This window comes from Neofelis nebulosa, chromosome 2, assembly GCF_028018385.1.
Source record: "Neofelis nebulosa isolate mNeoNeb1 chromosome 2, mNeoNeb1.pri, whole genome shotgun sequence".
Taxonomy (NCBI): domain Eukaryota; kingdom Metazoa; phylum Chordata; class Mammalia; order Carnivora; family Felidae; genus Neofelis; species Neofelis nebulosa.
The window spans coordinates 111,522,689-111,537,245 of NC_080783.1; the positions used below are offsets into that span (position 1 = coordinate 111,522,689).

General features: G+C 58.0%; 1 protein-coding gene across 1 annotated transcript in view; it reads right to left on the reverse strand.

Annotated features, from left to right (window-relative positions):
* The window catches only part of HS6ST1 (heparan sulfate 6-O-sulfotransferase 1), a 46,278-nt gene extending 32,092 nt beyond the window's left edge, over positions 1-14,186 (reverse strand). The window contains exon 1 of the mRNA XM_058715672.1: positions 13,375-14,186. Coding sequence (XP_058571655.1) covers positions 13,375-13,901 — 527 coding nt within the window. The 5' untranslated portion in view covers positions 13,902-14,186. The remainder of the gene's footprint in view (positions 1-13,374) is intronic.
* Positions 14,187-14,557: the final 371 nt, after the last annotated feature.

Here is a 14,557-nt window from a genome sequence, read left to right on the forward strand (position 1 = left end):
GTGCCCCTGTTATGAACTCAAGGGAGCTGACAGTACCACCCGTGGGACCTGCCAGCTGCCGAGACTCCTGGGCACTCCCACCTCTGGGCTGCCTGTCAGACACAGCTGGGCAGCCTTGGCACAGAAAGGAGGGGACCACGATCTGATGTTGGTGCCCCTCTCAAGACTCTATGGAATGAAGGCTCAGTAAAAATTTGCAAAGCAAGTTAAACTGAGTCACAAGGCTCTATACACAAAGTCCATGCTGGTCAAGGCTGGGGTTTCCTATGATCTCAGCAAGGGTGAGGCCCCTACGCCAGCTGGCTGAGTGGCCCAAGCAGGGATGGGAGCTGAAGCAGGCTGGGGAAGGCCACATGTAGCTGCAGGCCATCATCCCAGGCTCTCTGGCAACCCACTGACCCCTCTAGGGAGGCTTTCCTGTGGAAATCACCTGTAACAGTTCATATGACGTTCTGAATGGATAGGGGCGTTAATCTGCAGAAGGCCAGCTGAGCCGGGGTACAATGTTACCCCCAAATCTGCCACTGCATTTATGCACACTGTGAGGACCAGAGTCAACCTTGTGTGCAGCCCTGGGACCGTGTCAGGCTGCCTCTGGCCTGGCAGCCAAATGGACACAATGGCCAGAGACAGCAGGGCTCAGGCTGGGAGAGCATGCAGGGTTGGGGGGGTGCAGAGAGAGGGATTACAGGGGCCTGCTCAACCTTGCTGTGCCAAACAAGTCTCACGTGGGGTTCTTTGGTCTGTGGGGAGCCCCTGCCAAATGCAGAACTGCTCTGGGACTCAGACAGGGCCTCATAGAAAGTGCCCCCCCCCCCCCCCAGATGTGGTGGCGTGTGAGGGAGCCCAGGGCCCTGGCTGCTGGTCTCTGCTTCTGGAATCTTCTGTGCATCTGATGAGCAAATCAAGCGCTCCACGAGGCGAGAGGGCCCATGCTGTGGAATGAGCCAGAAGGACGCATCAGCCCAGCAGGGCCTCCTAAGCTCTCACATTCTGGGATTCTACTGGCCTGATGGGCATTCTGTGCCTCTGAGGGAAGCCCTGATGCCCATTGGGTCCCCTTTCCCCTCAGTTGCTTGAGGATGGGGATCTGCTCCTGCTGTGAATAGCCCCTCATCAATCCCATCACCCTCCTTTTATCCGCTTGGCTGAAACCTGACCACCTTTTCCTTGGTAAAAATGGTGTTTTCCGGGGAGCCTTTGTGGTTCAGTCGGTTAAGTGTCCGACTCTTAATTTTCTGTTCAGGTCATGATCTCACAAGCCCCACAATGGGCTCTGTGCTGACAGTGCGAAAGAAGCCTGCTTGGGATTCTCTCTCTCTCTCTCTCTCTCTCTCTCTCTCTCTCTCTCTCTGCCCCTCCCTAGCTTGCACTCTCTCTCAAAATGGATAAACTAAAAAAAAAAAAAATGGTGTTTTCTACTGGGCACACTGTCAGCCCAGCTTCCAGGAAAGCAAAGGAACAAACTTCTGCTCACAAGACTGGGCTTCTTGACTGCTTGTGTAGAATGGAGTTAAAGCTGGACTTGGTAGGCCCTGAACTTACACAGGCTCAGACGGTGGGCCAACAAGCAGTCTTCTGTCTGGACTTGTGCCAGTAAAACATACTGCCCAGACCTGCTTGCCTGTCTGCCTGCCATTAGGGAACAGAAGGGGGGGGGGGGGGTCTGTGCTCCTCTTTGGGACGAGGGGCCCTGGGGAGGCTCAGTGGGGTGGGCGGAAAGGAGGCTGTGGCCAGGGTTTGAGGCAAGACAGGTGAGGCCTTGGCTGTCCAGGCAGGGCAGGAGACACACTCAAGCAGTGGCCCACCTCCACCCCTGCTTTGTGCCTGCCTGGGCAGGGCCTCTCCTCACAGGTGACATCAGAAACCTCCAGACTCCCCTGGGAAATTGTCTGCTGTGCCCTCCCTGTTCCACCTGCCCTCAATCCCCACTATACCATCTTGGACTCCTGGGAAAGCCGATCCTCAGAGCAGGCACTATGCTTCCCCATAGGTAGGCAGCGTGTTGGGCTTGAATCCTGTGCCCAGGTGACGCCTGGCTCTCCCTCCTGGGAGGGGATCGTGGGGAGAGGTCAACAGGAAACCCTGTGGCCGCAGACCTGCGTGTGAATGCCACCTCTGCCAGGTGTGATCTTGGGTGACAAGTTATTTAGGCTCTCTGAGCCCCAGTTTCCTCATCTGCGAGTGGAGCCCCTGACCGCGAGGCATAAACAAGGGTGGCCTGGCCACGAGCGAGTGTGGAGGTTGCTGCAGTCACTCTGTGCTGTGCCCTCCAGGCTAGGACACCTGCTCGTCGCTCTCCCCAACACAGCGTATGCCCTGTAAGCAGGCTGCACGCGGCACAGCAACTTCCCCTCCCCAAGCCCTGCTCCATTAGCTGTGATCTGGCTGGAGGACTTCCTCCTGCTGCTGGTGCCAAGTTCCCCCCACGGGGACTGTGAACCAGAGAAAATGCCCCCCGCCTACTGCTCCAAGATGATACCCCATCCTGCCTCATGCTGCTGTAATGCAAACGTGAAGCTTGAGTTTGCTGCTCCTCCTTTCCCAAGGACACCGACGCTCCAGAAACGTAAATATTTACACTTAAGGCTTTAAGGCTCTAACTCAGAGGGGAGATGCTCACCCTCTGCCCATGTTTGTTCTTGGGGCCCTAAGAGCCCTGCGGTGGCAGGAGTGAATTCTCAGATGGATGATGATTTATGGGCCACTCCTCCCGGGCCAACTGGGGACGTGGTCCAGAAGCAAATGCTGCACATAAGGGGCTGGGGCCACGTAGGGAACATTCCAAGGCCCCTGAGATGACAAGGGGGGGCGGTGCAGGACGCTCACCTACAGAGGAGAGCCATGTAGAGGTAGCTCTGGTGTGTGGCTACAGCAGATGGGACTAGGCACCAGGCTGGAGGCAGTGATGTCTGGCTCCTCGGCCAGGCTGTGGGGTGACACAGGTAGACCTCACCCCGGGAAAGCCCTGCCTAGATTTCCATCGTGGGAAGGAGGCTCTCATGATTTCAGAGCAGGGGGCGCCAGGCTCCGTTTTTGACTGCAGGATCCTTTTTCCAATCCAACCTCACAGGAACCAACAAACCAGGATCAATGGGTGTGAGACGCCAGGCAGGAAGACTGACTACTTGTTTGGCCTTCTGGGCTGGGCTCCCACCACCACTGGCGAGGTGCTGCTGAGGGCTTCCAAGGAAGGCCCTGGGGGTATTCCTGCTACAGGAAGGATGGCTGGTTAGCCGGCCATCTGTCTATCTACTCAGTCTGCTGGGCTTCTGGCTGAGCTCCAACCACAAGCGGCCCCAGAGGGGTTTAGAGGTCACAAGGTACACTCCCTCCTTCCCCTGCAAGTGCACTTGGTGCCACTGGCTGCAGAACAGAGGCCCACCTGGCCCGCACCTGTGCATCAGTAAACCAAATGCCCAGGACCACAGGCAGTGTGGAAGGACAGTTAGAAGGAGAGGTCTGGCCAACACACCATGCACAGGGCTTCAAACTAGGATACACTAAGAAGACAAAGCATCCCTCAGGGCAGAAAACAGCCTGGGGACACAAATAGGTAGATGGCAGGGAGGAAACCTGCCACATAACAGAAATACCGTTTCACCAGTCACGGGTACATATACTAGGACCACAGCGGTCCAGCTCACAGCTGCTGGCCTGGCAAAGACGACCGTGTCTTACAGGCCCCATGGTGGGGAACCTCAGGCATGGTGCTGGGGGTCTGAGGAGCCAGTCTGGAGAGCAGCAGTCATCTCTAAGAGGGCTGAGGGCGGACCACCTGTCCTCTAGCCCACTCCTAGGGACATGTGAGGAAGGGTGGCCAAGCCTGGCCACTGCCACCTGGCCTGTGAGACGCTACTCCTGTCTGCAACAAAGCACGGGAGAAAAAGAGATGTGTCTAGACAAACTTGATGTTAAATCCAGCAGTCGATGAATTCAATATGCATGTCATGGACCAACGTGGATAAATCTCAACAACAAGGATGAGATTTCTTCAGAAATCAAGTAGAAAGCAAGTTGCAGAAGGTCAAGTACAGTCTGATGCGGGTTCTGGAAAGTGCGTCAACAGCCCTACGTGCTGTTCAAGGGATACATATCTGCAGTGAAAGTATTAGCAAGCGTGCTGAAAAGCATGAAATGCAGACGGTGGTGACGGGGGTGGGTGGCAGCCAGGAGCCACAGCAGGGCTCCCCTGGGGCCCCTGTGTTCAACTCTTAGCCTGCAGTGAGGACAGGGGTGCCGGTGACACAGATCACAGCCACCACCAAGTCAAAACATGAGCCTGCCACATCATACCTGTCAACGCCTGTGGGTCAGCAGCACAGCCCAGGCGCAGGACAGATGGGGGTCCAGTGAGGGGGAAGAACTACCACATCCCTTGGATTCTCCAGGAGGCAGGTAGGCCTCTCTGTGCTTGGCCACAGTCCCCCCCACCCCCATTCCTGCCCTTGTCACTGAGCAAGCAGCTCCAGGCTGCGTGTCAAGGGTTCTCAGAGGAAGAGTCAGGCGAGCTGCTGCTGACACAAGCCGCAGACAGCAGGGCCAGCCTGCACTGTTCCCACAGGCCATGATTACAGTGCCACTTGTGTCCGGGCTGTGGAACGGGGGCGGGGGCTTTCTGGACATCCAGGGAGCAAGCTCGGCAAAGCCCTTGATGGGAAGGAACAGGGTGGTCCCCAATGCCACAGCCTGGGGTGAGCAGGGGACCCTCATGGCTGAGGCACAGCACATCTCAGGTTGTCACATCAGAAGGCCAGTGATACTTGGTGGCTGTCCCAGATACTGGGACCCTAGCTACCTAGACCACAGATGCTGTAAGGAAGCCCCCTGCCGGCCCTCAAGCTGACCCAGACAGGAGCCAAAAACCTAGCTGGTCCTGAAGGACCCTTCCCTAACCCCAGAGAGAGGGGATGCACCGTAGCCTCTTATAAAAAAAATCTCCAGCACCAGGCACAGTTCCAAGTACCCACCTCTGAGGCAGGTACTGTCACTATGCCCATTTTACAGAAGAGGGAACCGAGGCACAGAGGTCACACAGCCTGTGAATTGCAGAACTGGGATTTGACCCAGCTGGTCTGGCTCTAAGCCTGAGCCCCCACCCTTGTTCTGCTGTCCACCCTGGCAGCCTGCTGTTACTGCTCTCCCATCTGCTTTGAGCTGTTTCCTCCCAGCTGGCTTCTTTGCTGCTGGGCTGCCTGTGGACAGCCTCCATCCTTATGTGCCATGGTGGGCGGTGAGAAGCTTCCGGAGCTGGCTATCTGCTGGGGTCTGGCTCGTCCACGGCCTCTTGCCACACCCAGGCAGGCAAGGAAAACGAGGCTCGAGAGTTCTGGGTGTATGCAGGTTCCAGACTGGTGTCACTCAAGAGGTCAGGTGTCCAAGTGTCCACCCTGGCGCATCAGTCTCCAGAGACACCTGGGTCCGCAGCTCCTGCCTAGCCATTGACCTCCTTTGACTCCACAGCTTTATAAACAATTAGCCCCAGAGTTTTAATCTCTCGAGTTACTATCTTTCCAGACAATTATTTATTTGCTGCGATGCCTGCCCCTCCCCCCGTGCGGGTCTTTTAACGTTGCCCGTGTAAACACGCGGAGGCAGCTGTGCTGCTCACATGTGGCCCTCACAGAAAGGCTGGATGCATGGCTGTCGGGGGCTGCCTCTCCCCAGAGCCCCACCACCACGGCCCTGCCACCATAGCCAGCCTCATGCTGTGCTGTGGCAAGCCACTGACACTCCACTTTATAGACGAGGAACTGGGCCCCACTCCTGGGCCATGAGGCCTGTGTCCCACCTGGGATCACAGAATCTAAGGGGTTAGAGTGACCACAGCTCCAACAAGACACGAACACAATCTGGAGCTGGATGAACCGTGTGGCCACAGGAGGTCACGAATGACAAGTCCCTGGTTCTTCTACAGAACCAAACAACAAACTCCATACCCCTGTTTTTGAGATGCAGAAACAATCTCACAGAGATGTTTCGCTGTGCCCACGAGACCCACTGGCTCAGACCCAAGGTGAGAGAGGCTGCCCAGGGGACTCCTCTCTCCTCTTCCGGTTCTCTCCGGAGGCCCCTGGCTGCTTCCTGGGCTGCATGAAAGGAATCCAAGAGCATGTCCCCACATGTGCCCGTCCTCCCCCGCGGCCTCAGAGACCCATCTACATAGAGAGGGCCCATAAGGTCCTGCAGTGGCCATGTGGAACTCGGTGTATCAGTCCCCACAGGTGGCCCTGGTGAACTGAGGCTACAGCCCCAGCGTGGCTGGCTAAGTGAATGAATGGACCAACAGCCTGTGTGGGGGTGAGGCCTCTGAGTGGTCTGGCCACTCGGGAGGGAGCCTCAAGAGTGGTGGAAAGCAGTCAACACTGCAGGGAAGGGCTGCTGGCTGGCCGGAGCCTGGCCAGAGAAAGCTGTAGCCGTGGGACAGAAAGGCCGCCTGGCTGACTTCTGTTCCCTCATCAAAGCAAACAGGCCCTAGGCCCAGGCTGGGGCAGGACGTGTGTGTGTGTGTGTGGTCATCAGCGGCTGGACAGCCCATGCCCACCGCCCGCCTGCCTGACACAGACGTCCTCTAACGTTTGCCCAGGTCCCGCAGCCTGGGATTAGCACAGTAACTCTCTGGTGGATGGGTATGTGCATGCCACACTTCCAGAATAGCAAGCCCTGCCAGCTAGCGACTTGGAACACAGCCACACCAGGGAGGGGGTATTTTACCTAGGGAGGAACAGAGAAATGAGACCACAAGTCCCATAGGCAGTAAGTGAGGCCTACATCCAGGGGCAGACTGGACCCTAACGCCTGGGCCCCTGTCTGTCTTTCTGTAGCTGGGACAGCATCTCACCCCTGGCAACCCAAACAGAGAGCAAAAGCTTAATAGGAAGAGAAGGAGCCAATGGAGTTCCGGAAGAGGCAAGAACCAGAGTATGGAGAGATAACTTTCCTGCAAACACATCTCCTCAGCTGTGAGTGCTGGCAAGTGAGGCCGACGTGCCGACCTCAAGGAAGAGGAGAGCAGGGCTGCCAATGAGAAGTGTCCACGTGGTTATTGGTAATTGCTGAGGAGAAGTACTCAGAAACCATCTTCTCGGGAGGGAGCCTGAGCGCCCTTCCTGCTTCCCATCCTCTCCAAAGACCAGCTGAACTGAATCCTGGCCGGAATCACACCACCTCTCCAGCAGGCCCAGGTGGCGGGCTGCTGGCTGTGGGCCCTCACGACCACCTGGGAACAACCTGCAACGGGCACTGGGTGGGGGTGGGGGTGGGGGCGGGCCCACTGGCCGGGCTGCACTGGGTGCCCCCCCCAACGCTGCCAGCAGCGCCAGCATCGGCTCTCCCTTGCTGGAGCCAAGAGGATGCAGCCTGATTCTTGTCTTGCTGCTACTCTGGTGAAGGCCACCAGATGTTTTCCAGTAAACTAACGACACAGGTCTGCCTGTGAAATTGCCTGTGTCTGCTCTGGGTCTCGGGAGCTGCACATGCTGAACCTGGCTGGTCTGACTGAACTGCTGGCTATTGTTCTCACCCAAAGACAGTCTTCCCGCCTGGGGGTGGGGTGGAGCGGGACACACAGGCTTCGGAACAGACATCTCAGCATCAGCTCCTGGCTCTGCAGGCTGAGGGACTCTGCAAGTTCCCCAACTTTCTTGGGCCTTGACTTCCTTATGTGGAAAACTGGGACAATCATCAGACACCTGCATTATTGGGGTGGTGGGCCGCATAAGATGACCCATTCCAAGAAGCCACCCAGTGCTTGGGGGACAAGAGCTAGCCTATCTGCACCCTTCCCTCTCTGGACTCTGGCTTCCTTGGATTTGGGTCCCCAGAGCCCACCACGCCTTTCCTTCAGACCCCAGATGTCAGAGCTGCACCTGGCTCTCCCAGCAGGGGCTGAAGCCAACAGCTGTGGCCAGATGAGCAGGTGTTTGGGGAGACTGGACATGACCCCTCCCCAACCCCCAAGAGTGCATGCACCAAGCAGGGCTTTTAGATAAAAACCACAGATAGACAAATTTTGCTCGTTTAAAAAAGTAAACTCTTTTCACACCCACAACGATATCCAATACCAACCAAGGTGCTGCTCAAGCGGGCACTCGAATACCACATGCGGCAACATGGTAAGGGCAGACTTTCCGAAAAGTAACCTAATGTTTATGCTGAGAGCATTTAAACCTGCAGATCATTCAACTCAGAAATTCCACTCCTAGGAATTTACAAAGGAAATCAGAGCTACGCAAAACATTTGCACACAACGACACCCACTACAGCATTACTTATAGGAGCCAGAGACAGGAAATCTGCACATTTAACGACAGAGCAGGACTAACAACACACCAGGCGGGGGGGGGGGGGGGGGTGTCACCTGCAGCTACTAAAATAGTAAATTTTTAATAACAAAGAACAACATTTATAGAAAATTTATATTATGGTTTCAATTACAGTGTAAAAAAAAAAGATGTGCGTGAGGAATATAGTGAGTTTACTTCTCTCTTTTATGTTTTCCTCTCAATTATCACACAGTCATTACAACAACAACAAAACCATGAGATGTGAAAGAAAAAGACTCCAGGTCCTTTAAGGATGACAAAACCAAGCCCCCCAACCCCCCTGACCTGATCACCTGCTACTCCTCAAGATCAGCAGCAAACCTCTCAGACCTCCAACGGAGAAAGAAAGAAAAAGACAAGGAGCCTCACAGGCCCCAGGGGCAGGAGCTGGGCCACTGTCCCCAGGGCTCTCTGACCCAGGAGCGACAGTCCCCACAGCACAGCAGGCCCCGCCACAGTACAGTGGGCCAGCCCACTCTACACAGCCCCAGGTTTGACAAGTAAGGTGCCTAAAAGGACAGGAAGCCCTGGTCTTGCAACTCTCAGGTGCTTTAAAGAAAACACGAGTTACAGAGAGAATTCTACAAACTGAAGAACCATTTAAAATAATCCTCAGTAAGCTATTTAAAAATTTGCCTTCTCATGCATTTGCCTAAAAAGTTTTGTTTTGAATATGAATGAAAATCTAATTCTGAACATCTTTTTTTTTTTTAATGTTTATTAATTTATTTTGAGAGAGAGAAAGATGGAGAGAGGGCGAGCGCAGGGGCGCATCTGTGCAGGAGAGGGGCAGGGAGGGAGGGAGGGAGAGAATCCTAAGCAGGCTCCATGCTGTCGGCAGAGTCCAATGTGGGGCTCAAACTCACTAATTGTGAGATCATGACCATTAGCTGAGATCAAGAGTAAATCAAAAGTCGACACTTGACTGACTGAACCACCTGGGCACCCCCTAATTCTGAACGTCTTGACCTCAGATTCCCTTCGTCTCCAGGCAAGGCCTCCGCAGGTGATTCAGGCCATGAAGACAGTCTATCCAGGTCCCCTAGGGGGCTAGGCCCTATAAATGGGTCCTAGTCATGGGCTCTGGTTAACATCTGTCCTGCTGTAGGCAAATGTGGGTTTTGTCCCTTGATCGCACGTAAGAAAGTAACTGTGAAGGCAAGTTGGGTGTGGAGTGCCACAGAAAGAAGTGTCACAGAAACGCCCAATCTTAAGTCTGACCAAGCTGGCTGGGCCCACTGAGAGCCCCTGAAGCCCTGTGGGACTGGCACTGTACTCAAGGCTGACTTGAACCTGATTCACTAAAGGACTCATGGAAGGGCACAGCTCCTGGAGAGGGTGCAGGACCAGGAAGAGAACATTCTAGTTGGTACCAACACGTGGGCAGTACCCACTCGTCATCTGGCCAGTGCCAATGTGCTGTGGACATGCCAGCATAGCAGATGAAGGACAGCCAGTGGCATCTAAGGCAGCAGGGTGCTGGCAGCGAAGCCTTCCTGGAGGAAGGGACAGCAGAGCTGAGACTGAAGGGAGAGGAGGACCCAGCAGCAGTGGGCAGAGAGCACAGCATGCTGGGGCACAAGGTAGCAAAGGCTGAGCTGACAGCAGATTTCTGGAACACAGACAGGAATTCAGGAGAGTGGAGGGTGGGTGACCAGGGCTAAGAGGACACAGGCTACCAATGCTGCTTCTACGTGGCAACATTACAGATTGCAGGGAGCCCACCAGGGGCTCCTGGGGTGGGGGTGGGGGACTGCTGCACAGAGGGCCTGGCTGAGCCAGGGAGGCGGCCTGGAAGTCATACTCGGGACCCAAATGCCCAAGGGGGCTCCAAATGAAGCCTCCACAATTTCAGGAACATTTCTGGGGCAATCCAGGCAAGGCCCTGACTGTCCCCTTCAGGCACATGGGGAGAGGTAGGAGAGACATTCTGGCTCTTAGGAGCACTTCTGCGAGTCTCTGAAGCGACACAGGAGCATGGGGTGCTGAGACTCTAATCCAAGTGGCCCCTGGCAGCAGTTGAATACCTGTCTGTTGCGCTGCTCCAAGGTTAGTGCTTCCTGGAGTGGGGCGGGGGGGGGGGGGGCTTTCAAGCACATTGGCTGATGCTAGCAGGTCAGGTGTGGCAGCCCCCTCAGTGGACACAGGACATAAGAGGGACCTACAGACACTTGGCTCATATGCCTTTTCCTCTTTTAACTCAGGAAGCACTAACCACTGTTAGAAATTGAAAACTGTATTCCGGGAAGGTGTGTTTCCTCACCTTGAAGTCTGTCACCTCAACACCTGCCCAGCTTAGAACCCCCGAGGCTGACGCCGTGTGATGGGGCAGTTCTGGAGCCGTAGAAACCCCCACTTCCCTGAGCCACAAGGCCTGCCTCTTCTAGGCCCCCAAATACTGCAGACACTAGCACCAGGAGCTGCAAGAGGCTTGGCAGAGTTTCTAGAAGCACACCTCATGGCAGGGAGGCATTCATCCAAGCCCTGCAACATGCTTGGCCCTGGAACCCTGGAGGAAGGAAGGGTCCTCACCCTAGGCCCAGACACCCAGGGACCTGTCAGGGCAGCTCTTGGAGGCACCCCCCCCTCCCCCCCCGCCCAGGTAACCAGCCATGTGGTCACTCCAGCACCGTCAGGGCCATGGGGAAGGCAAGCTGTAGCCTGCTGGAAGGAGGGTGAGGGTGAAATCTGGAGCTCCCGAAACCAGAGATCCCACAGAATCTGGGCACTGACGAATTCATCCAGAGAGGTGCTGGGCCGGGGGTCGGGGGATAGATGGGAGAACTGCATGCTGACCTTAGAAGTACCTTGGTCCAGCTCCAGATGAGGGGAACACTCAGCAAGTAAACCTCAGTTGGATGGGCTTGTAAATGCACAAAGCCAAGATTACCCTGGCCTCTCAGGGAAGCTCATTAAAAAAGCAATCTACCTAGTGCCTGGAACAGAAATGAAGGGGGGGAGAGCGCACAGAAGACGATGCTCTGTCACCTGCCTCACACCACAGCCCACTCCAGAGCGGACAGCAGAGGGAGGCCTCCTGCGAACGCCGGAAACCCCTCCTCCACCGAGCCAGCATGCTGCTGAGCTCAGCAACTTCTAGGCAGAGGGGCTGGCAGCCCACCACAGCAAGAGGCATCGGCTGACTAGGCACGGCTTTTTCTATTCTTGCTCAGACACCCACCCTGAGTGGGGCGGTGCTGGGCCTCCCTCGTGCAGCACCTGGGGGGTCCCATCTGCTCCACTTGGTCCCCCCACTCTTGTCTGGAAGGGTGGCTGGGCCTCCTGCTCTGGTGGACAGACTCCAGAGAAGGGAGGTCAGGGGCCCTTCATCCTGGTGACCTGAAGGGAAACAGCCTCAGGAGACAGGCTGCAGGAAGGGCGTCCGGTTGTACAAACTGGATTCAGGCCTCTAGGCAGCCCCCAGAACAGGTTCTGCACACTGTCCCCTCTGGGGTTCGCCCAAGCTAATTCCCTCTAGCAGACAGGATGGTGCCCACCCCCATCCTCACTCCTGCAGAAAAGGAGGAGGCCTATGTGGCTTGGTCAGTGCCTAGTTCTTAGAGCCTACAGCCCTGGTGTGTTAACCCCAGACCTGGCTCAGTCTAGTACAGAGTGGCTGGATCACACCAGGAAAGCACACCAAGTGCTGTACAGGAAGCAAGGATTTAAGGGCTTTGGAATGGTAGATTTGTAACCACTGGGGCCTTAAGAGACCTGGAACATCACCTCTCAGGTTCTGAGCTGCTAGGAGCAGGGGGTGGGGCAGCCAAGGCAAAGTAAGATGACCTGTGCCCTCAGCTCTAGGGCCTTCATTTCCTCACAGTCCAGGAAAGACCACATGAAAAGGACTGAAGAACTGAACAGGAGAGCAATGCCATGGACCACGTTCAGCTCTGGACTTGCGAGATACCCAACCTTTATCCTTCAAACACACCAGGGACCCTGCACCCTCCTGACCCAAAAGTATGCCAACAAACATGATTTACAGAGGTCACAGAAGCTATCCTACCCCCAGCCTGTCTGTAAGTGCAGTCCTGAGGCAAATATGGAAGATAAACAAAAGGCAGGCAACAAGACCTCACTCCCGGCCTTCCCCAGCCCTGACATCTTGGGGAAAAGGCCCCTAGGGCACCAATTTGAGCTGGAGGAAGAGAAGTCAAATTTTAAGCACTGGAAACCCAGCCTGGCCTCCAGGGTTGTGGCTACAGTGTACTCAGCAGGAAAGCTGTCCCCCAGAGGTCAGCCCTGTGCCTCTAACCTCCACAGAAATGGGGGGCTCCCAAGCAAAGTATGTGGCTGTACAGGCCCCCCTGACCAACTCAGCTCCCCTAACCTAGCTGTTCCCTTGCACTCCTCTTTCGGAGGGAGCTGCCAACTGGTTCTGGCCCAACTGTGAGCACAGGCAGCACTGCCTCCTCCCCGCCCCCAGCCCCAGGTCACACTCAGGCCTTTGTTCTACCTGCACACACGGGCAGGCAGAGCCTTCCCCGGCAGCTCCTCCCCAGCCCTCTCAAGGCAGGTTGGGGAGCTGGGGGGCTCACAGGTGCAGGCGGAAAGGCACTTCACTTCTCTCACTTCTGCTTTGGGTATGCAAGCGGCCATGGTAAGCGAACACTGCAGGTGGGCTACACACACCAAGGAACCCACTTTCCCACCCGACCCACGCAAGGCCAGCCTGGACCCGCTGCTGGGGAGAGCCAGATTATACACTGGCCCGCGGTGCAGGGCAAGTGATATCCCCAGGGCAGTGGCCAGTGACCCGAGGGAAACCGAGGCTCTGCGCAGCCGGCGGGGCGGGAGCGGTGGAGGAAAAAAGTAGAGAGGCGACGCGGAGAAGGTGAGAATAGAGGGCAGGGTGACTACGGGCCGGGCCGCAGAGGACCAATTGGGAGCCTTGGGCTCCCAGCAGGTCGGGAGGGGGTCCACAAGCGGCCCGCGGGGAGGACAGGAGGGGGGGACGGCGAGGTCAGTGCGGGCCCAGGACAACCCGGCGGGGGCATGGCCCGGGGCTGCAGCCGCAAGCTGGGACCCGGCCGCTCGGGGCGCTCACCTGGGCGTGCGCAGCGCGGCGGGGTCGCGACGGTCCAGCACGCCGGGCACGCAGTTGGTGAGCTCGGTCCAGTCGGCGTGCAGCCCGCAGCTCCAGCCCGTAGAGAAGCGAGAGAAGAGCCAGGTCTCGCGGCGGTTGGGCCGGTAGCAGGTGCACTTCTTCTGGCCGGGCCGGCAGTCGCAGGGCACCTCAAGGCGCACGTTCTGCACGAGGTGGCGGCCGAAGGTGGTGCCACCGGTCTTCTGGATATGCAGGAAGACGATCACGTCGTCGCCCTTCATGTCGAAGCGCAGCGAGCGCTCCAGCTCGCGCACCGGGAAGTAGTACTTTTTCTCGTAGTGCGGATCGGGCGTGGGGAAGAGGTCCAGGTCGTCGGGCGGCGCGCGGCCGCCGGGCGCGCCCAGGCTCAGACCCGGGCCCGCGTACTGGTACAGGATGAGCATGAAGCACGCTGAGCCCGCCACCACCAGCACGAACTTGCTGGCGCGCTCAACCATGGTCCTGCCGCCGGCGCGCCGCCGCCGCATGTGTCACCATCGCCGGCGGCCCGGGCGCGGGGCGCGGGGCCTGGGAGGGCGGGGGGGCGCGGGCGCAGCTGCCTCCTCCGCCGCCGCCGCCCGCGCTCCGGCCCGGCCCGGCTACTCTGCGCCCAGGCCGCCCGCAGCGGCGCGGGCCCCGGCCCTGCGCGGCGCCATGGCTGCTCTCCGCCCGGCCCCGGCTCCGGCTCCCCGGGCCCGACCCCGGGCTCGGCTCCGGCTCTGCTCCGGCCCCGGACCCAGCCCGCGCCCCCTGCGGCCCGCCGCCGGCCGCTCTGCTCCGCGCCGCGCCGCGCCGAGAACGCTCTGCGCCGCCCCGCGCGCCGCCGCGTCTCCGCAGTCCGCCGCCGCCCCGCCCCGGCCCGCCCCCGGCCCGCCCCCGCGGCGCCTCTTGCCGTCGCCGCCCGCGCCGGTTCTCCGCTCCGCCCCCCGGAGCTCGCGGGGCCTCAGGCCGGTGCTGGGCGCGGGACCCGGTCTCGGGCGGCGGCCAGACGGGGAACTGGTTGCTGTCAGGGAGGCCGGGGGGAGCGACTGGGGAATCGGGGAGCAGGCGCGCGGGCGGCCCTTCTGGGCAGGAGCGGGGAGCGCAGCGGCCGGCACCTCTGGCGCTTCGGCCCCCCTCCCTCTACGTTCCGGCCGCGCGTGGA